General features: G+C 41.4%; 1 protein-coding gene across 2 annotated transcripts; it reads left to right on the plus strand.

The window, feature by feature from the left end:
- The first annotated feature begins 13,959 nt into the window (after positions 1 to 13,959).
- On the plus strand, positions 13,960 to 17,253 carry LOC147440871 (mitochondrial outer membrane protein porin of 36 kDa-like). 2 transcript variants are annotated; one of them, XM_086482679.1, is made up of 7 exons: positions 13,960 to 14,128; positions 15,644 to 15,711; positions 15,795 to 15,859; positions 15,935 to 16,045; positions 16,138 to 16,224; positions 16,311 to 16,519; positions 16,619 to 17,253. In XM_086482679.1, exons 2-7 carry the CDS (start codon positions 15,663 to 15,665, stop codon positions 16,923 to 16,925), a joined length of 828 nt encoding a protein of 275 aa, XP_086338805.1. In that variant the 5' UTR covers positions 13,960 to 14,128; positions 15,644 to 15,662; the 3' UTR covers positions 16,926 to 17,253. The 2 variants fall into 2 exon arrangements, with proteins under 2 accessions (XP_086338805.1, XP_086338804.1); XM_086482678.1 differs by having other exon boundaries at positions 13,964 to 14,128; positions 15,795 to 15,862.
- Positions 17,254 to 20,100: the final 2,847 nt, after the last annotated feature.

The raw sequence follows: 20,100 nt of genomic DNA on the forward strand, positions 1-20,100 counted from the left end.
TTTCATTAGAATAGATTCCTAATGAGAATTACAAGAGTGCTTGGGTGGAGAGAGCAACAAAAAGCATAACACCTAGTTAGATAGCATCAACAATACTTTCAAAAGAGAGAGAAATTAAGCTATTGACAACAGTTGAGGACCGGATTTGCATGGAGCCGGTCCCCCCTCCAAAAGGCTTTGTATTATGGTTTCTCCCATCAAGAGAGACATTGTACAATACAATTCTTTGTGTTCCTTCAAGACTAGCTAGTGCAATGAAGATGGAAGCTTCATGCACTAAGCAAAACACTTAATCAAACACAACTTGAATTATCCCCGTTCTCAGACCCAAGACCGGCTCAAGCATGTAAGCATGAGTACGGTTTCCTCTTTCAGTGAAGAAAATGGTTTTGTAGTTGGGGGCAATATGGGTGGCGAAGATGGTGAGAGCTAGCAGGGTATGAGAGTAGATTGAGAGGAAGAAGGAGTATCTTACGAGAAAGATGTACATCTCCTCACATAATCACTCATATTAGCATAGCTTAGCTTAGTAATTAGCTTGGTAGAGAAGATGAGCATGCATTGAAGCTTGGCTCTTGGTTGGATTTGCATCCACATGCCAAGAGAGTGTTGATGTAGGCTTCTATCTCACAAGCTTGGAGTAGGTGATGAGCTCTCCATTAAAGCTTGGGAGGAGATAGAGTATTCTTTCTTCACACATGGTCAAGTGTGTGTGTGTGTGTGTCAATACCAAGCAAAAATCAGCCCCCCCTCTCTCTTGGGCGAGCCCTTCCTGCTAAATTGGTCTGGCTTTTGCCTCATTGGACCTCCCCAAGTCAAGCCAATGGGTGTTAAGCAGCATAAGTGATAGCCTTCTGACATGTGTCCCCCTTTCCCCTTTTGTGAGAGCTTTAGGTAATTAAATAATTTAACTAAACTCTCATTGGAACCCTTTGCCTCCTGGCCAATAGGAATCAGGCAAGCCATTGGGCTCCTGAATGCTCATTGGACCCCTTGGGAGACTGCCCAATAGTCTTCTAGGAGACTTAATTCTCATTGGTTTCTTTTCTTAAATGTTTTTAAATTAATTAAACTAGATTTACTCTAACTTAATTCTCATTGGTCCACTTCAAGGGTCTTCCAATAGGAATTGGGCACCCCTTGTGGGCATCTGGCCTAGGGAGCTGACATGTGTCCCTAATTCCCTTTGTGTAAAGGGAGCCTGTGTGTGTGTGTGTGTGTGTGGATTTCTCTCTCATCCCCTACTAAATGGGCTCGCCCCCTCCTTTGTAGGCTTTGAAGAAGACTTTTGTACACACACTAAGCATCCAATTTTCCCTAGGGTTGACCTTTTGGACACAACCTTTGAATTTTGGAACCTTAGCATTTTGGAAGTCTTAATGGGCTGAACCTTAGGGTCTTTTTATCCCATTGTTGCACATGGCTCTTTTGCAGATGGCCCCCCCTTTGGATCCCTATTTTCCCTCCTTTGGATCCCTATTGTGGCCGGTCTGCTAGCTTAACCAATATTCTAGCTTTTTCTCCCCTGGCCTTCCCCACATTAAATGATCAGTTTAATATGAGAAAATCATTTAGGAGAATTAGATATTGATTATTATGACATTACCTCTCTCTTGAAATCATAGTCGTCCTCGACTATGGTGTAGAGAAGATAAAGCATGTTCATGATTCCTTTTCTTAGCGGGTAGAGGATCCCTATGTTACCCTACGACATCATTCCATAATGGATGACTAGTCCATTTGGCGCTTGAGAGCCTGAGGCTGCCGCAAGCATGTCTGCACATCAGTCCTATCAGTCTTCCATAGTAGAGTGACAAGCTCTACTTGGTGTTTGGGAGACGTCGTCTCCACAAACTTGATCTAAGCATGCATACTACTTCATTTTTGTGCACAAATAAAGAAAAAGAGAGTCTTACAAGACAAAAATTTTGTTCATTTTTAACATTTTGTACATTTGCTTACTCTTGGGAAGCATTGTAAGCATTGACAAGGTTTAGGTTATCCTTTAATTGTATGCCTTGCATCCATCTAGCATCTTCAAAAGGATAATTCTTAAATTTAATAAGATATCGTCGGATAGTCTTACCGCCTCTTAATACCTTGTCTTCATGACGGAGAATGGACTCGGGCTGCAGCACCTCCTCTTGGTCCTCGATCTTCGGTGGGTCTTCAATAGTTGGTTCTTGAGGTGGCTCTCCTTTGTAAGGCTTTAATAGGCTCACATGAAAAGCATTGTGTATGAGCCAATGATTGGGCAACTTAAGTTGATAGGCCATGTCATTGATTGGCCTAAGAATCTGGAAGGGACCATAGTACCTTTTTGCTAGTTTAGCATAGTACTTTTGGTGTCCCGTAGGATTCTTGCCCGTCGTGTGCCTCAATCGAGCCTTGGGAAACTTTAACAAGACCCAATCGTTTTCTTTAAAGGCTTGGGCTCTTCTGTGCTTGTTAGCAGCAGCCTTTTGCCTTTGCTGTGAGATAGAGATAGCATCTTTAATATTTTGAAAAGATTCTTGTAGGTCTCGGCTATACTCATCTGCAGCGAAGATCTTCCCATGTACCTTAAGTAGCGAGGGACTTTTTGATCTTCCCTCAATTACCTCGAAAGGTGCTTTTCCCGTGGAAGTATGTACAGTGTTATTGTAAGCATACTCCACTAAGGGTAAGTACTTCTCCCATTGGGATCTTTGATCTACTTCCGTTACATAGGCTTTTAGTAGATCGAGAAATGTTAGGTTAGCTATTTCACTTTGGCCATCCGTTTGTGGATGATAGGCCGAAGAGAAATTTAGCCTTGTCCCTAAATTCTCAAAGAGACCCTTCCAGAAATTACTGGTCATTCTAGGATCTCTATCTGACACTATGGACATTGGAAAGCCATGGTATTTGAAAATTTGTGAAATGAAGAGGGTTGCCATTTGATGGGCTTTGGTAGTCTTTTTGACAGGTATAAAATGAGCTTGTTTACTGAACCTGTCTACTATCGTCCATATTCCCGTATTCCCATGGATAGACTTAGGTAATCCAAAGATAAAATCCATGGATATGCTCTCCCATGGTGAATTAGGGATTGGCAAGGGTTGAAGCAATCCAGGTTGCTTCCCTCTATCAAATTTAGTCTTTTGACATACCACACATTTGGAAACATACTCTTGTATGTTCACTTTCATGGTAGGCCAATAGAAATATGTTTCAATTCCCTTTAAGGTAGACTGAATCCCTCTATGCCCCGCATACGGGGGAGCATGAGATTCATACATTACTTTCTCACGCAGGGAGTTAGTAACGCATAGTCTATTGCCATAGAGAAGATAACCATCTTGTAAAGTAAATGGTTCTTCTTTCTTCCCTAATGTAAGGGCTGAAATCACATCTCTAAAATCGGAATCAATAGCATACTCATCTATCATTGAAGATAGATCATTGTGAGTTGCTATGGAAACCGCATTCACTCTCGGCCGTCTTGAGAGTGCATCAGCTACTTGATTATGCTTGCCAGCAATGTGAGCAATATGAAAATGAAATTGTGAAAGGAAATTTGCCCACCTCATTTGTTTGTCGGAGAGCTTGGTTTGCGTCATGAAGTACTTAAGACTTTGGTGATCTGTTCGCAGAATGAAAGGAGTCCCCAATAAATAGTGCTTCCATGAGTCTAAGGCATGTAGAACTGCAAGGAGTTCCTTTTCGTATATGCCTAGAGCTTGCTCAACAGGGTCGAGCCTTTGACTCTCATAACCTATGGCGTGCCCTTCTTGGAGCAAAACAGCTCCAAGGCAATCACCACAAGCATCACATTGGACCTCAAATGGTTTTGAGAGATCCGGTAGTGTAAGCACAGGTTGAGAGATAAGCTTTTCTTTAAGCTTTTCGAAAGCATTGTTCTCCTTAGCAGACCATGTATACCTAACGCTTTTCTTTGTTAGGTCATGTAATGGTCCCGCAATTTGTGAGAACTTTTCTATGAAGCGTCTATAGTATGCACACATACCTATGAAGCTTCTTAGTTCATGAAGATTCCTTGGTTTAGGCCATCTTTTTATTACCTCTAACTTGGATGGATCCATTTGGATGCCATCTTGAGAGATAATGTGACCTAAATACTGAATCTCTTGCAAGAAAAATTTACTTTTCTTTCGATTAACATAAATTTTATTCTCTCTTAAAACTTGAAATATTACATGGAGGTGTTTCTTGTGTTCCTCCAATGAATTAGAGTAGATGATAATATCATCAAAGAACGCTCCAGTGAAGGTTCGATGAGGCCTGAACAGCTTCTCCATCAAGCGGTTGAATGTGGCTGGTGCATTGGTCAAGCCAAAAGGCATGACAATGTATTCGTAAAGACCAAATGTAGTGCGAAACGCGGTCTTTACAATGTCTTGATCAACTATCCTTATTTGATGATAGCCACTCTTTAGGTCAACCCTACTGAAGTAGGTCAATCCTTGTAGCTTATCAAATAGGTCTTCTACCCGTGGAACGGGAAACCTATTCTTGATAGTGATCCTATTTAGTGCTCTATAGTCGACACACATACGATATGTGCCGTCTTTCTTTTGCACTAATAGCACAGGTGAGCAAAATGGAGATGAGCTAGGCCTAACCATGCCCTTCTCAACTAACTCATGCACTTGCCGCATAATCTCCTCTTGTTGAGCTTGAGAAACTCTATAAGGAGGTTTATTAGGCGGTGAACTTCCTGGAAGAAGTTCAATTGCATGGTCATCATTACCTCGTTTAGGAGGTAGCTCACAAGGGATGTCGTCAATAAAAACATCTTGAAACCCCTTGAGAAAATTGGATAACTCTAATTCCTTTTGGTTGCTTTTATTTTCGTTTGTTAAAGCATTAGGTTCATTTTGAGAATCTTTAACAAAAATCATGTACACGGAAATAGAGCTCTTTATTGACTTGTTGAAAGCTGGTGTATGTACAATGGGGATGGTGTTACCCATTTCCTTAGCATCTATATACATGTCTTTTTCCCTGAACTTAAAGGAGATTCTCCTTTCAGGAAATTTAACATCAGCAGCCAGGCGGTCAAACCATGGTGCCCCTAGGATTACATCCTCATGCTTGAGAGGAGAGATAAAGAAGTCCTCTTTGTCCACATAGCCTTGGACATGAAGCCTCAATTTCCCAATTAAGGGAGTGACTGAAGCTTCTTGCCCCTTGAAGGCACTGTCTGCGGGTAGGACATCTCCCATCTCGTAGGATTGTATGCCTAGCTTGGTGGCTAACTCCATAGATATAAAATTGTGAGTAGAACCAAGGTCAAAGAGAATAAAAGCATCATGTTCTCTTACCTTTCCCCAAGAATGGCATAGAGGAGATCCTTTGTGGTGAGTTTGGTGAGTCTCCTCCTCTTGGATTTCAACCAAGGAAGCTCTAGGAGGATCTTGGCGGTTGTTCTTTTGGGGACAAGCGCGATACGCATGCCCTTGTTCGCCGCACTTGAAACACCGGTTATCCTTACGATAACGCTCAAGCTTTTCAGGAGAGAGTTTATTCTTACCTTTGTAAACTCCCTTCTCTTTAGCTTTGTTGGAGTTGCCCTTAGGAGACTTTTGGACATTGTCCTTCCCTTTAGGCTCATTGGAACCCTTGTTTTCCGGGGGCTTATTATTTCTTTTTGCTCCCGTTTGGAAATTGATTCGAGAGGCGACCATAGTGTGGTGTATTACCGCCGATATGGTACGTGGTCTTTGGGAGTTGACATACTCCGCCATTTCTTCGGTTAAGCCCGCACAAAATTGTTGCTTTTGCTCTCCAAAATCCAACCTTTTGAAGATAGTGGCTTTGAGTTGTAGGTCCCAAAACTTGTCTACATATTTGTGGATAGATTCATTGGGAGAGAGCTTTAAGCTTCGCCATTCGGTGAGTACTTTGTCTTTGGCATCGGTGGCCAAAAATTGCTTCATAATGGAAGCTCTTAAAGCCTTCCATGTTCGTGGAGCTTCACCATTGGCTCGTAGGCTAGACCACCATTTTCTGGCAGACTTTTGAAAGTGCATAGCTACATGGCGTAGCTTAGAGGACTCCGTGAAGCCCTCATCTCCAAACGCCGCATCGAATTGCTGGATAAAGGCCAAGACTTTGTCCGTAGCACCAAAGGTACCATCATAGGTAAGGAAAGAGATGCTCTTCCCTCCCTCTTTGAATTTATTCAACTGGGACGACCTCTTCCATGCAGCATAGGATTTCCTATGGCCTCTTCTTTTTGATGGTTCAAAGGTTGCACCATCACTTTCTTCAGAGGGTGAAGAATTTGAAGAAGGTGGAGAAGAGGGTGACCTCTTTCTCGCCTTTTTCTTGTCTTGATCTTTGTCATCTTCACCATAGTTTTCATAAGAGGAAGAGGATGAAGAAGATGGAGAAGAGGGTGTCCTCTTTCTCGCCTTTTTCTTCTCTTACTTTTTATCATCCCTCTTTGAATTGTGGTGGGGAGAAGAATATGATAGTCTTCTCCGCTTTGGAGGTGATGGAGAGCGTTTAGCCCGCCGTCTTCGTGGAGCCATCTCCGCCGAGGTGGCGGGAGATTCGCTTCTTTCTCGTTCCTTCAGTGGAGGCTCTTGAGTTCTCCTTTGGGAAGGAGATACATCATCAAGAAGTAAATTCTTGAGCCCTTCATAAGGATTCTCTTCTTCTTCCCGAATCGGAGAGAGACCTCTTTTGGTAGTCTCACAAGGAGGCTTCCTAGGTGTTCTCTCGTCATGGTGATTAGCTTGGAGAATCCCGTGAGCACGGAGCTGCCGTTGCACTTCACTTTGGAGAGATGGATTGCCTATGGCTTGTTGAAGCCTAGAAATAAGATAGTTAACAAGCATTGAAGCATCATTAGTAGCTTGCTCATGAGCAAAATCAAAGTTATCAACATTAATTTCACTCTCTTTACTATTGTCAGCCATTCTAACAACTTTTAGGTGTAAACTTTTTAGGTGTACTTTGACACTTCAAGCCCTAGTTGCTACTCCTCTTTACCCCTTTAGAAAAAGCACTCAAGCTACTGTACCCGCGGCTCGAATACCATTAATTGCAAGGAATAGAAGAGAGGGTCTTTCGACACCAAAACAGCACCGGCTCCTGTCAAGCTTCTAATAGCTCAATAGTGGTTAAGCCGTAGGCAACAAGCCCCGTAGGACTCCACTATTAAGACCATAGCTCTCGACGGTGATGCCCCGTTAACTGCACGAAGGCAGGCGCACTGGAAGGCTGAAAAATCCCTATTCTACTTACTCACAGGCAATTAATAATACCAACCATTTGTAGCTAGCTTGAGGACCTCTCTTCTTGAGCAAGGAAAGAGAAACCTTGAGCTCTAATACCAATGTAACATTTAATGGCCTAATAACTAATGTGTAGCGGAAATTAGCATGAACATAGTGGGCATTTCATTAGAATAGATTCCTAATGAGAATTACAAGAGTGCTTGGGTGGAGAGAGCAACAAAAAGCATAACACCTAGTTAGATAGCATCAACAATACTTTCAAAAGAGAGAGAAATTAAGCTATTGACAACAGTTGAGTACCGAATTTGCATGGAGCCGGTCCCCCCTCCAAAAGGCTTTGTATTATGGTTTCTCCCATCAAGAGAGACATTGTACAATACAATTCTTTGTGTTCCTTCAAGACTAGCTAGTGCAATGAAGATGGAAGCTTCATGCACTAAGCAAAACACTTAATCAAACACAACTTGAATTATCCCCGTTCTCAGACCCAAGACCTCACACACCTTCGAAGATGGTGAGAGCTAGCAGGGTATGAGAGTAGATTGAGAGGAAGAAGGAGTATCTTACGAGAAAGATGTACATCTCCTCACATAATCACTCATATAAGCATAGCTTAGCTTAGTAATTAGCTTGGTAGAGAAGATGAGCATGCATTGAAGCTTGGCTCTTGGTTGGATTTGCATCCACATGCCAAGAGAGTGTTGATGTAGGCTTCTATCTCACAAGCTTGGAGTAGGTGATGAGCTCTCCATTAAAGCTTGGGAGGAGATAGAGTATTCTTTCTTCACACATGGTCAAGTGTGTGTGTGTGTGTGTCAATACCAAGCAAAAATCAGCCCCCCCTCTCTCTTGGGCGAGCCCTTCCTGCTAAATTGGTCTGGCTTTTGCCTCATTGGACCTCCCCAAGTCAAGCCAATGGGTGTTAAGCAGCATAAGTGATAGCCTTCTGACATGTGTCCCCCTTTCCCCTTTTGTGAGAGCTTTAGGTAATTAAATAATTAAACTAAACTCTCATTGGAACCCTTTGCCTCCTGGCCAATAGGAATCAAGCAAGCCATTGGGCTCCTGAATGCTCATTGGACCCCTTGGGAGACTGCCCAATAGTCTTCTAGGAGACTTAATTCTCATTGGTTTCTTTTATTAAATGTTTTTAAATTAATTACACTAGATTTACTCTAACTTAATTCTCATTGGTCCACTTCAAGGGTCTTCCAATAGGAATTGGGCACCCCTTGTGGGCATCTGGCCTAGGGAGCTGACATGTGTCCCTAATTCCCTTTGTGTAAAGGGAGCCTGTGTGTGTGTGTGTGTGTGTGGCTTTCTCTCTCATCCCCTACTAAATGGGCTCGCCCCCTCCTTTGTAGGCTTTGAAGAAGACTTTTGTACACACACTAAGCATCCAATTTTCCCTAGGGTTGACCTTTTGGACACAACCTTTGAATTTTGGAACCTTAGCATTTTGGAAGTCTTAATGGGCTGAACCTTAGGGTCTTTTTAGCCCATTGTTGCACATGGCTCTTTTGCAGATGGCCCCCCCTTTGGATCCCTATTTTCTCTCCTTTGGATCCCTACTGTGGCCGGTCTGCTAGCTTAACCAATATTCTAGCTTTTTCTCCCCTGGCCTTCCCCACATTAAATGATCAGTTTAATATGAGAAAATCATTTATGAGAATTAGATATTGATTGTTATGACACTCACCATTCAATAAATTGAGTGTCAACAATCTCAAGTTCAATGCCATAGATAATATCGAGATAAAAAATTGTCATATACCAAGTTCAAATCCAAATATTTGCCAACATATACCCGGGTAACAAAAGCATGCTAGGGACAGTGGTGGCCAGCCAACTGTAGCATGATTTTGTGATCAATGTTGCTTAAATCAGTGAACCGACACCAATGAGTCGTGTTGCCTAAATCGACGACTGCACTTGTGCTGCCTAAACCAATGAATTTGCACTATTACTATTTAAGCTTTTGAATCTGTTCTTTGTTGGTGTGCTACCTAAATTGGCGGATTTGCACTCGTGCTGCCTAAACCGACGGATCTGCACGTACAACTGATGCTGCCTAAATCGGTGAATCTACACCAAGATGAACATTAACACACTGCCTAAATCGGCGAATATGTGTGCAAGTGACCAATGGACTAGAGGAGACATATAAAGGGAAGAAAAGTCTTTAACTACCTATTTGACACCACATTGGAGTAAGGTTGAGTAGCAAAATACTTATAAATTGTGGTTCATTAACTCAAGGCACCTCAACTCATGTGAGCAGTTGCATAGCTCAAAGTGAAATCATCTCAATAGCAATTTCATGTAATACAAGGATAGCCACAAGAGCCCTGTCTTCTCTCAAAAGATAGCCAGTAACTAAGCTGATAAGTAAGCCATGTGCATTGAATTTATGTAGCCGTGTTGTTCTCTTTCGAATGGGATTAGTAGACACGACTAGGAGTTTGGCTATCATAGAATTTGATAGAATTCTATTAGTGTATGATCACTTGTGTTTTCTAAAAGATTTTTGAAAACCAAACAAATGAAAATGAGGAGAGACTTACCCGACCGCTCTCTGTTGCAAATCATTAAACTCTGAACAAATTAGAAGAGAGCTGAAGATCATCATTAAAATTATTTGGTTAGTTTTTGTTAGTTATATTGCGCTAAAATTTGAACAAGCATAACAAATGTAATGAGCTTAACCATTTGTCTTGAGGTAATTTAAACCTAAAAAATTTATAACAACGAGCAATTATTTGAAGAAAAAGCAAGTGGATCTCTACAAATTTGTACGTGCCTTAAATTCTCACTTATGTAGATGCGTTCATAATGTTTAAGAACATCAAGAGACAGCATACGTCACTTGTTATGATTTAAAAGTATGACGAGCTTTCGATTTATTGCTACTATGGTAGCGGACACATTCTTTCGGTCGGCTCTACCTGAACACTATCCCATATGTAAAATTTGTCAAACTTGCTCGCATGATCTTAATAAACAAAAGGAGAATGGTCATGATTAGTTCATGCCAGCTCGATTGCATGTCACTAACTCCCCTTAGCCGTGAAAAGTGGGCCTCACGAACTAGTCGTGAAAGAAATCCTCATCGTCGACACAGGGTAAGAGAGAGAGAGAGACATGGAGAGAGAAAGCTGAGTGGACTCGCGGGGCTGACAGTGTGTGTGGGTAGTGCATGTACCGAATCGTTGGCACCTTGAGCATCTCTGGCTAGTGACCATGGCAGGTTTGTCTTTGGACGACGGTGATGGTGATGAACGCAGTGGCGATGTTGACAATGATGAATGCAGACCACAGATAGGGCAATCAGTTGGTGGATTAAATTAAAAATTATCCCTCCTGTGAGGTGGTTCCCATTGGCAAAGGTCTCTTTCGAACACGATCAAGAAAAATCTCCCAAGGATTCTAGCAATCGTTTGTCTACTACCTCGCTCTTGAAGGACTCACCAAAAATATGTTTTAGTGTCTCAAGATTGCATTTACAACATTAAAACATCTCTACGCCTACTATTTTTTTTGCAAATCATGCCTTGATATATATATATATATATATTGACTTGTAAAAGTTTTTTCTCCTAATATTGGATCATTTGGGCATTCTTCTTCAAGCTTCTTCAGTCTTCTTCTTATTGTTTTCTATTATGGTCCTATGTATTCTCTGTTTATAGAATAGGATTATAGGTACATACGTAATTTCTTTCTAATTATGTATCTCTAGCTACGTATTTTAATCCACTCTGCAATCTCACATCATTAGGACATAAATATCCTTAAACGTCTAAATTCTTTGATATTCCATCATAATAGTGCACTAATTTTCAAGGATTACCCAATCAAACGAGAGCCATGAGTTGTTAAGTACAATTAACACTAATTTTGTACAAGTGTAATCAATTAAAGATGTAAAAAGAAATGAGTACTTATCTCTTAATTATCTTTAATCTTTGGAGTGTAGGCTATGCTCTGATACCACTGCTACAAACGGGAGCGCGGAGAGCCCTACAAAAATACCCAAAATAGCACATTACAAGCCATAAATGAACAAATATGCATACTTGACCACCTGTACAAATCCTTAATCGAGCTAAACGCGAACAAAGAGAGACAAAGAGCGAGATAGAGTGAGAGAGCACATGCAGCACACCTCTTAGAGCGGAGTGCTACGCCAGCACGGCGAGAGAGGAAAGAAGAGAAGAGAAGAATGGACACAGATACTGGGTGCAATCTCCCCCCGTGCAAGAGTCAGCATTTTCCTCTTGCACGTATTTACTTATATTTCTTGAATGCTCAAAATGAGTACAAACTGGCCAGCCGTTCATAAATGGCAAAAGCTCATAAAGAGCACTTAAATCATTAAATTTACATAAAGTGTATATCATTTGATGATTTTGCCACCTATAACTGTAATCAGTGCGTAATTATCAATTCCATTATAGCACAAGTCACAACTTGCATGTAGCCCGATACTGAACCATCCCTTGGAAACTTCGAATGCTGCATCTTACCCAAAATATAGCTTTTGAAAACATGCTAAAAAGGTGCTTCGAGAGGCGGTAAAGAAGCAAGCATATCAGATTTCTGCAAACGCAACAAACTGGCAAAATTCAAATGCCCAAAACGTGCATGCCAATGTTTTGCGTCTGAAACGGTCTTTGAATCCACAACTGCATTTGCAAAATTTTGCCCACACTTGTCATACAAAGCAAGCTTATACAACCTACGTCACAGATGCAACTATTTCATCACACCAAAACAGAGATCATGAATGGTACATCTGTCATCCACAAATTTGACAGCAAGGCCAAGTCTAGCAAGTGTAGATACAGACAAAAGGTTCTTTTTTTATCCCTGGTACATAAAGTGCATCAACAAGTGTGAGAGAATTGCCATTCGTAGCAGCTAGCACAATATTTCCAACTCCCTTGATCGGATAAGAGGCATTGTTGGCAGAACTGACCATATTCCCACGAGGGACAAAGTCGAGAGAGGTAAACAAGTCAAACCACTATCAAAGTACCACACATGTGAAATCTATAGCAACTGACATACATGCATCTGGACACGAGGATCATAAGTACTCTACACCAAATGCCCACTCTTAATCTACATTAGAATCACTATATCCTTCCCAAAAGATCTAGAATAGCTGCACTTGTAGTGGATCCAACCTCTTTATTCTTGGCCTCTTTTGCCCTCAACTTAGGACATTGATTTATCAGGTGATTATTAGCCTTGCAATAATGGCAACGCATCTTCTTCTTGCCCTTTTCATTAGAATTCCCATGAGAGATGTTGCCAGTAGAAGCATTAGGAATAGGTGATTTGCCACTCATTGAAGAACCATGAGAAGTGGCTACATTGTTGTTATTATCTTTTCTTTGAGTAACAACAAAAGCCTATTCAATTGCATGTTGTTTAGCCCTATCCTTTCTTGAAAATGACTCTTGCAACAACAATGTGCATAATGCATCAAACTTGACCGCTTGAGGGGTTCATTGGGTCATAAGTCCCCAGGTACTAGCAAAAGTCTTGTAAGAATTTGGCAATGCATCGAGAACAATCTGCACAAGTGAACTGTCAGAAATGAGTTTTTGATTAATATCCTTGATACCAACAAGGAAAGTTATCTTCTTCTTACATAATCTTTGACTCCAGCTCTTTACGTATAGCAATGCAATTTTAGCCTCATTGCGACTTGCATAAGGATCAATCAGAGTATCCCAAGCCTATTTTGTTGATTCTGCTGAGTGAATGTGAGGAGTTCACAGATACTGCAATCAATGCATAAGCTTGCGTATCTCTAACATCCCAATGAGCCTGCTCAGTCATCATAGGCAAAACAACTCTAACAGCAACATGCCTGCTAGAACCTGCACAACATTCCAAATGCCCTTTGACACAAGATCATGTGTCATAATGTAAGCTCACATTGGGTAGTTATCCCCATCTAGTTTATCCTCAGCAACGAACATCTTGAAAACATCTGTATTACTGTCAGCTATTATGACGAGTGACTGCACCTAATGTAAAGATTGCCCGGAAAGAGGAAAATGAAGCAAGACTAACATGTGTTGTATAGCACTATCCAAAGAGGACTGTAAGGGACATGTTTTGCAGAAAATTGCACCGACAAAAATTCTACACAAAAGGACAAATAGCTTGTGCAGTACTACCTGTAGTGGAAACGAAGGCTGAGATGAGCCCGGATCAAAATTATGAGCAAACCAAGCTCTACGCGCATGTTGAAGTATTAATTGACCTGCTGACACTCACCAAAGCTCATCCAAATTAGAGAAAGTGAGCAAATCACCATCTCTGTAATCCTAACCCGAACACCATGGTTAAGCTAAGGCTTCGCCCTCCATAGCCTAACACTAATAATTGGTGATTAGGGAGTACGCTTCCACATCAATTAACCCATCACTTTGTTGGATCATTTGTCATGGCCAATGTGAACAATCGTGTCTTTGAAAGTGTCCTTGAAGCTGCTATAAGCTTTTCCTTGTCTATTTTTATAATATATTTTGAAAATGTCATCACGTGCAAGTTTATGAGTGATTATGCTTGGCCCATAAGTGAAACGCCATACATAAAAAGCTTCACTAGGCAATCCTCAACTCTTCCATATACCATGTTGTCTAGTGACAAGTGTCAAATTCCCCGCCCACTAGGCTAGGAGGCATATGGTGAAGGACGATCAACGGGTTCGAACTCAGGTCCATCGAATTAGGGTTTGCTCGGAAACTTGGAGTGCAAACACTGTGCATGCACGTCGTCTGCCTTGGCAGGCACACTCCCGGGCCTCTTTTTTTCCGAAGCTGCGTTTGCCCAACTTTTTGATCGCCATCACCGGAACACCTCTCCATCTCCAGCTCCAGGTAAGCTTCGCTACCGCATGTCGTGGCCTGTGTCTGCGCCGAGGCGTTTCAGATTCTTGTCTGCTCTCGTTCATCCATTTTGTCCGTCGAAGCTTTGTTCGGTGCTTGCTAGTCTGTGTGCATGTGTGCATGTTTATGCGCATATGCATGTTCTCTCGATCTTCTTGCTTCTCTGCGCAAGATTTGTCTTTCTCATTTTAACCTAAGCTCACTTATGTCGCTACTGCCTCTCATGGCTGTTGGAATGTTCCAGGCCTTCATGGCTCTTGTCCCCCATACATGTGTCTGTGTGCTTGTGTTTGCGTATGTGGACTTTGGTGATCATTTTAACACATGCAATCAGGGTTCAGTGCTACCTTTTGTCTCTAAAATGTGTCATAAGTAGCGGTGTAAGGTATGCACCAAAGTTTATTGCAGTCTTGGAGAGAAGGTTTAGTGCTATCTTGTGTCTCTCTAGCGTCTTGTAAGCAGCGAGGTTGTTGTCAGTAATGTTCAGTTTTGTGGCAATGATAGGTTACTTACATGTCTCTCATGTTTTTATGTTGCAAATTAATTGTCGTAACAGTTTGTAAGAACAGCTGAAATGACTACGCAAACACATTTAAAAGACTGATATAGCCTCAATGAAACTTTAATGACAATTAACGCCTCTAGAGAATAAAATCTGACATGAGGACTTTTGTGATCATTTTAACACATACAATCAGGGTTCAGTGCTACCTTTTGTCTCTAAAATGTGTCAGAAGTAGCGGTGTAAGGTATGCACCAAAGTTTATTACAGTCTTGGAGAGAAGGTTTAGTGCTATCTTGTGTCTCTCTGGCGTCTTGTAAGCAGCGAGGTTGTTGTAAGTAATGTTCAGTTTTGTGGCAATGATAGGTTACTTACATGTCTGTCATGTTTTTATGTTGCAAATTAATTGTCATAACAGTTTGTAAGGACAGCTGAAATGACTACGCAAACACATTCAAAAGACTGATATAGCCTTAATGAAACTTTAATGACAATTAACGCCTCTACAGAATAAAATCTGACATGAGGACTTTTGTGATCATTTTAACACATGCAATCAGGGTTCACTGCTACCTTTTGTCTCTAAAATGTGTCATAAGCAGCGGTGTAAGGTATGCACCAAAGTTTATTGCAGTCTTGGATCGAAGGTTGAGTGCTATCTTGTGTCTCTCTGGTGTCTTGTAAGCAACGAGGTTGTTGTCAGTAATGTTCAGTTTTGTGGCAATGATAGGTTACTTACATGTCTGTCATGTTTTTATGTTGCAAATTAATTGTCATTATAGTTTGTAAGGACAGCCGAAATGAATTTCAGATTTTATTCTCTAGAGGCGTTAATTGTCATTAAAGTTTCATTAAGGCGCCATATCAGGCTTTTGAATGTGTCAGGGATTGATAAGAATCTATGTTGTTATCAAGAAATATTAACTCTTGTTTGTTGCTCACATTGAGAAAAAACCAAGGAGATTGATTAGGTAATAGGGACTGATAAGGTTCTTCTGTGCCAGGAGCTAAGCAAATTTTCTAATGGCTAAAGGTCCAGGACTCTTTTCAGATTTGGGGAAGAAGGCTAGAGGTCTATGTTTTTCTCTAGGTCGCTCTTTGCAATGTCATGTTGGAGTTGTTAACTTACAAAATTCAAAAATTTGCTTTTGCCAGACCTCTTGAACAAAGATTATAATTATGACCACAAGTTGACCTTTACAACAAACACCTCCGCTGGCGTGGTAATTGTTTGCTCCCATTGCAGTTGGTTTTTGCAAACAAGTTACTTACAAGGGTGACGTTTTTAATTGCAGACATTTACAACAGGTGGGACTCTTAAGGGGGAGGCGATGTTGGGAGAGTTGACAGCCAAGTTTCAAAAGGAGAACTGGACTGCAGATGTGAAGTTCAACTCGAACTCTAATGTACAGCTTATGAACTCTTATGAAGCTGTTATTGGAAACGTGCAGTAGTTATTTATTTTATCTTGGAGTTATCCTCACCGGTTTGATTTCAGGTCTTCACGACAATCACATGGGACGAGCCTACGCCTGGTCTCAAGGCCATTCTCAATCTGAGTTATCCTGACCAGAAGTCTGGGAAGGTCTGTAGGAACCTTATTGACACTGTCTGTAGGTGATGCTCAGATTAATTGGGGTTTCCTTTATAGAAGTGTGTTTCCTGTACCAGGCCGAGCTGCAGTACAAGCATGAATATGCTGGTGTGAGTTCCAATGTGGGATTGACCCCATCCCCTCTTACAGAGTTCTCTGCTGTGGTTGGTAACAATGAGATTGCAGTTGGTGGTGAGGTGGGGTTTGACACGGCAGCGGGCAATGTAACGAAGTACAATGCAGGACTGAGCTACACGAAGCCCGACTTTACAGCAGCTTTCTTTCTGTAAGATCGTTTATACGTTGGCTAAGTGTTGTTTTCGTATGGTCACCTCAAGGCCCAAGGGTATGAACCTTATGAGGTCTTTTGTGGGCTTGTTTGCAGAGCTGATAAAGCGGATACATTAAAGTTCTCTTATCTACATACTTTGAGCCCACTCACAAACACCACTGTGGGTGCAGAGATAGCTCACAGCATCTCCAAGGATGAAAACACATTTACAGTCGGTGGTCTTTACACTCTTGATCCCCTCACTGTTGTGAAGGGCCGTCTGAGCCAGAACGGAAAGATTGCTGCTCTCATCCAACATGAGTGGAAGCCGAAATCTCTTGTGACCCTGTCTGGAGAAGTGGACTCACGAGCTTTGGACAAGAATGCAAAGGTGGGGCTGGCTCTCTCATTAAAGCCATGAGGTCCTCTTTGAGCCACCTGATTGACCAAATAACAAGTGCGCTCATAGTAAATCAATTTTGCGTAGCTAGGCAGGTTGCCTTTGATGGCTTTTTGGACCTGAGCTTAGGGAGGCCAATTGAAAGTTGAATAATCTTGCTGAGATTGTAATTTTCCTGAAGGTATTTGTCGTAAGCCTTGTCGATCATGTGCCATAGGAGGTTTTGAGGAGCTGATTGTTTCATGTTTATATCAAATGCCCCGATGATCATGGATTAGCTTTTTTGGTTGAGGATGTGGTGTTACTTGATTTGGTGGATGCTTAACTCAGCATACTTTATTCTTGGAAATGCTCAAGTGCATATGGTTGTCAAGCAGAATCATGTTCTTTCAGTAGTGTGAACTGTCTTATAGAGAGGTTCAAGAAGACAAGGTATTGAATTGGTCTTGGAAAACTGAAGCATTTAGCAAGGGGTGACAGTGGAGGCTGGGAGTCAGTCTGGGAGCACATTGTACGGGAACAGCTACTGGATGACCATTCCTGGCCTGTAAAGATCAGGTTTTGAACCCTGGCAGTAATGTTGGTCAGAACAAATACATGGGACAAGGTAGTGAAAATCTGTATTTTGTTTGACAGTACGCGGTTTACCGTGTTTTGAAGGTATGTCTTGAAAAACGAGGTATGTCTGGATTGTTCTTCTCTTTGCCATGATGGAGCTTAGGGTGGGCTCAAGCCTCAGACTAGATTTCCTTATCTGCTTTCTTTTCTCTGGTTTATGAGGGATGTAGGCAAATATATAGTTTGTCCCCCTCTCTTCCCAGCCAGCAAGGGTACTGCTGTGGTACTGTCCTCATCCTGGTATCCAACGACATGATCTCAACCTTCATGCTCCATATTTGTGCTCAGATGTGGGTGGTATCATCCTGGTATCCAACGACATGATCTCAACCTTCATGCTCCACATTTCTGCTCAGATGTGGGTGGTATCGGCCAAATTTCAGGATGAAGCAGAAAGAATGTTTTGACCTATTATACATGCCTCCTTTTTGAAAGAATGAAGTTAAGAGGCTTTTTCAATGAATGAAATGATCTGCAATGTTTGGGTGATATTTGTTCTTATATCAAGATTGTTGGTCTGTTGGAATTGTGTTTCATCCGAATCGAACGGAGCATGCAATTTCTAGGGATAGGATAATCATCTAACGTCACCATGTGCTCTCTCATTAGCACATTGAACAACTGCTTGTGACCTGTGCTTGATCTTTTTGTCTTGATTTGTTGGATGGTACACCAAACAGTCTACATGGCCCAAAAATCTTTTCTATTTTTTATGAAGACCTTGCACCCTTGCACTAAACTGCTACAGTTGTGCGTTAGTGAGAAGTCGTGCTTCACACCACTCCTATCTTTTCCTTGCTTCGAGCATTACAAGGGAACACTGCAGGTTTCATAAATCTAATGTTCTTTCCACTTATAGATGCCATTTAATCATCATGGAGGCTCGTTCTCTCTTTTCAAAAGGGGCAGCTTATCTGAAATTCGAGATCTCTCTACCTTTCAACACATACAATGCCCTATCAATTTAATCCAAGCCGCCCAACAGCATGTGAAACTTGATGCATGCTGATGAAAATCAACATTCACGGTGCAAGATGATCTTGAAATGCCAATGATGAAACCAAGGAAGGAATTATAGAGTAGAATGTAGATTACATTGATGACCAACAAAATTCTCTTAAAGATGGAACCCATCGTAGAAGAGATTAATCACAACTTGAGAGAGCTCAAGCCTTCTTTTAAGTGTGTGAATTCAATAGAATAGAGTTAAGGATGGGAGTTATGGGAAGTAGGTTTTAATGAGTGCTTACAATCACATGTTATTGCTGTGTTTTAAAAGTGAAATTGTATAATGGATTATACACGTAATTACAAATGCCTTATATGTTACTATGGGCACAACAAGGTGAAAAAATCACATTGGCATTCATAAAACAAAATAAGAAGTATAATAAAAGCAATAAAATAAAAGGACTCATTGACAAACTAAGGCAAAAGAATATTTTAAAGCTTTCAAAAGAAAAGGAGATCTAATAATCACAAAGAAATACTAAAACGATTCAATAAATGGACCTTCATAGAGGCCTTTTATATGCAAGGACTCTTTCACAAATTAAAAAATCAAGAAAAATATCTCACATCATAGGATCAAGCTCCTATGCATGCACTAAATCTCTTCTTCTCTCAGGCCTTCTTTTAGCAAGCCAAAAACCATAAATGAACAGGGAAATAGGCACACCAATCATTGTTTCTACTTGGCCTGCCTAGTGAAGGTCTAAATGTTAGGCATCAACTTTTGAATCTGAATCTGGAATTGGCTGCTTCATAGTGTAAGCTAAGCTAAAATACCTTTTGTTGTGTATCACACTAAAATGGCATGCAAATTATTACCTGTTGTGTATCACTAAAATGACATGCTTAACAATACTTTGCATGGAAGCGAGTTGCAACGCCACGGCATAGTCTTTAATGAGGTAGCCAACTAAATCGGAAGCACCTTTGTTAGATGGGCTCAGAAAAACCACCTTAAGAACTTTGGTTTCTGCTTGCTTCACTTGAGTACGCTATCTAACCTTCTTGTAGTTGCTAGTGTAATTGTGCGGCTCTTGCAAACGGATGCAAATTTTCTTATAATTGTTTCTCTCTCTCTCTCTCTCTCTCTCTAAGACCAACTCTTAAAGAGACTGGCATCTTTCTCGGGGATGATCTCACCCTCTTCTAGATCGCTCATATGTAGGAAGTAATGCCGGAGATTAGAGAGGCAAGGGAAAATGGTGAGATCGCTTTTTACCGAGACGGAAAAGTGGTAATACTAGAATGACGTTCCACATGACGGTGCGAGACTTATGGGACCACACTCAAAGTAGCTGCCTGGAACTGCAATGGATCTATGCGTCTTGATGTGGGTGCCTTTGAGGATAGCTTTACTGGAAGAGACATCATCTTTTACTCTGAGACACACCAGACCCCAGGGCAATCCATGCCTCACATCAGTGGATACAGGTGGGAGACAGCCTACAGACAGGAGACACGCTCAGAGCACAGAGGGCGGGGCTCGGGGGGGGGGGGGGGTGGTAGTGTTATTTAGAGAGGATTTGTAGCCACTGATACATATAGCCCGCAGGGACGAGCAGGCTAG

This window comes from Adiantum capillus-veneris, chromosome 15, assembly GCF_014529385.1.
Source record: "Adiantum capillus-veneris isolate H3 chromosome 15, ASM1452938v2, whole genome shotgun sequence".
In the NCBI taxonomy this organism is placed as follows: domain Eukaryota; kingdom Viridiplantae; phylum Streptophyta; class Polypodiopsida; order Polypodiales; family Pteridaceae; genus Adiantum; species Adiantum capillus-veneris.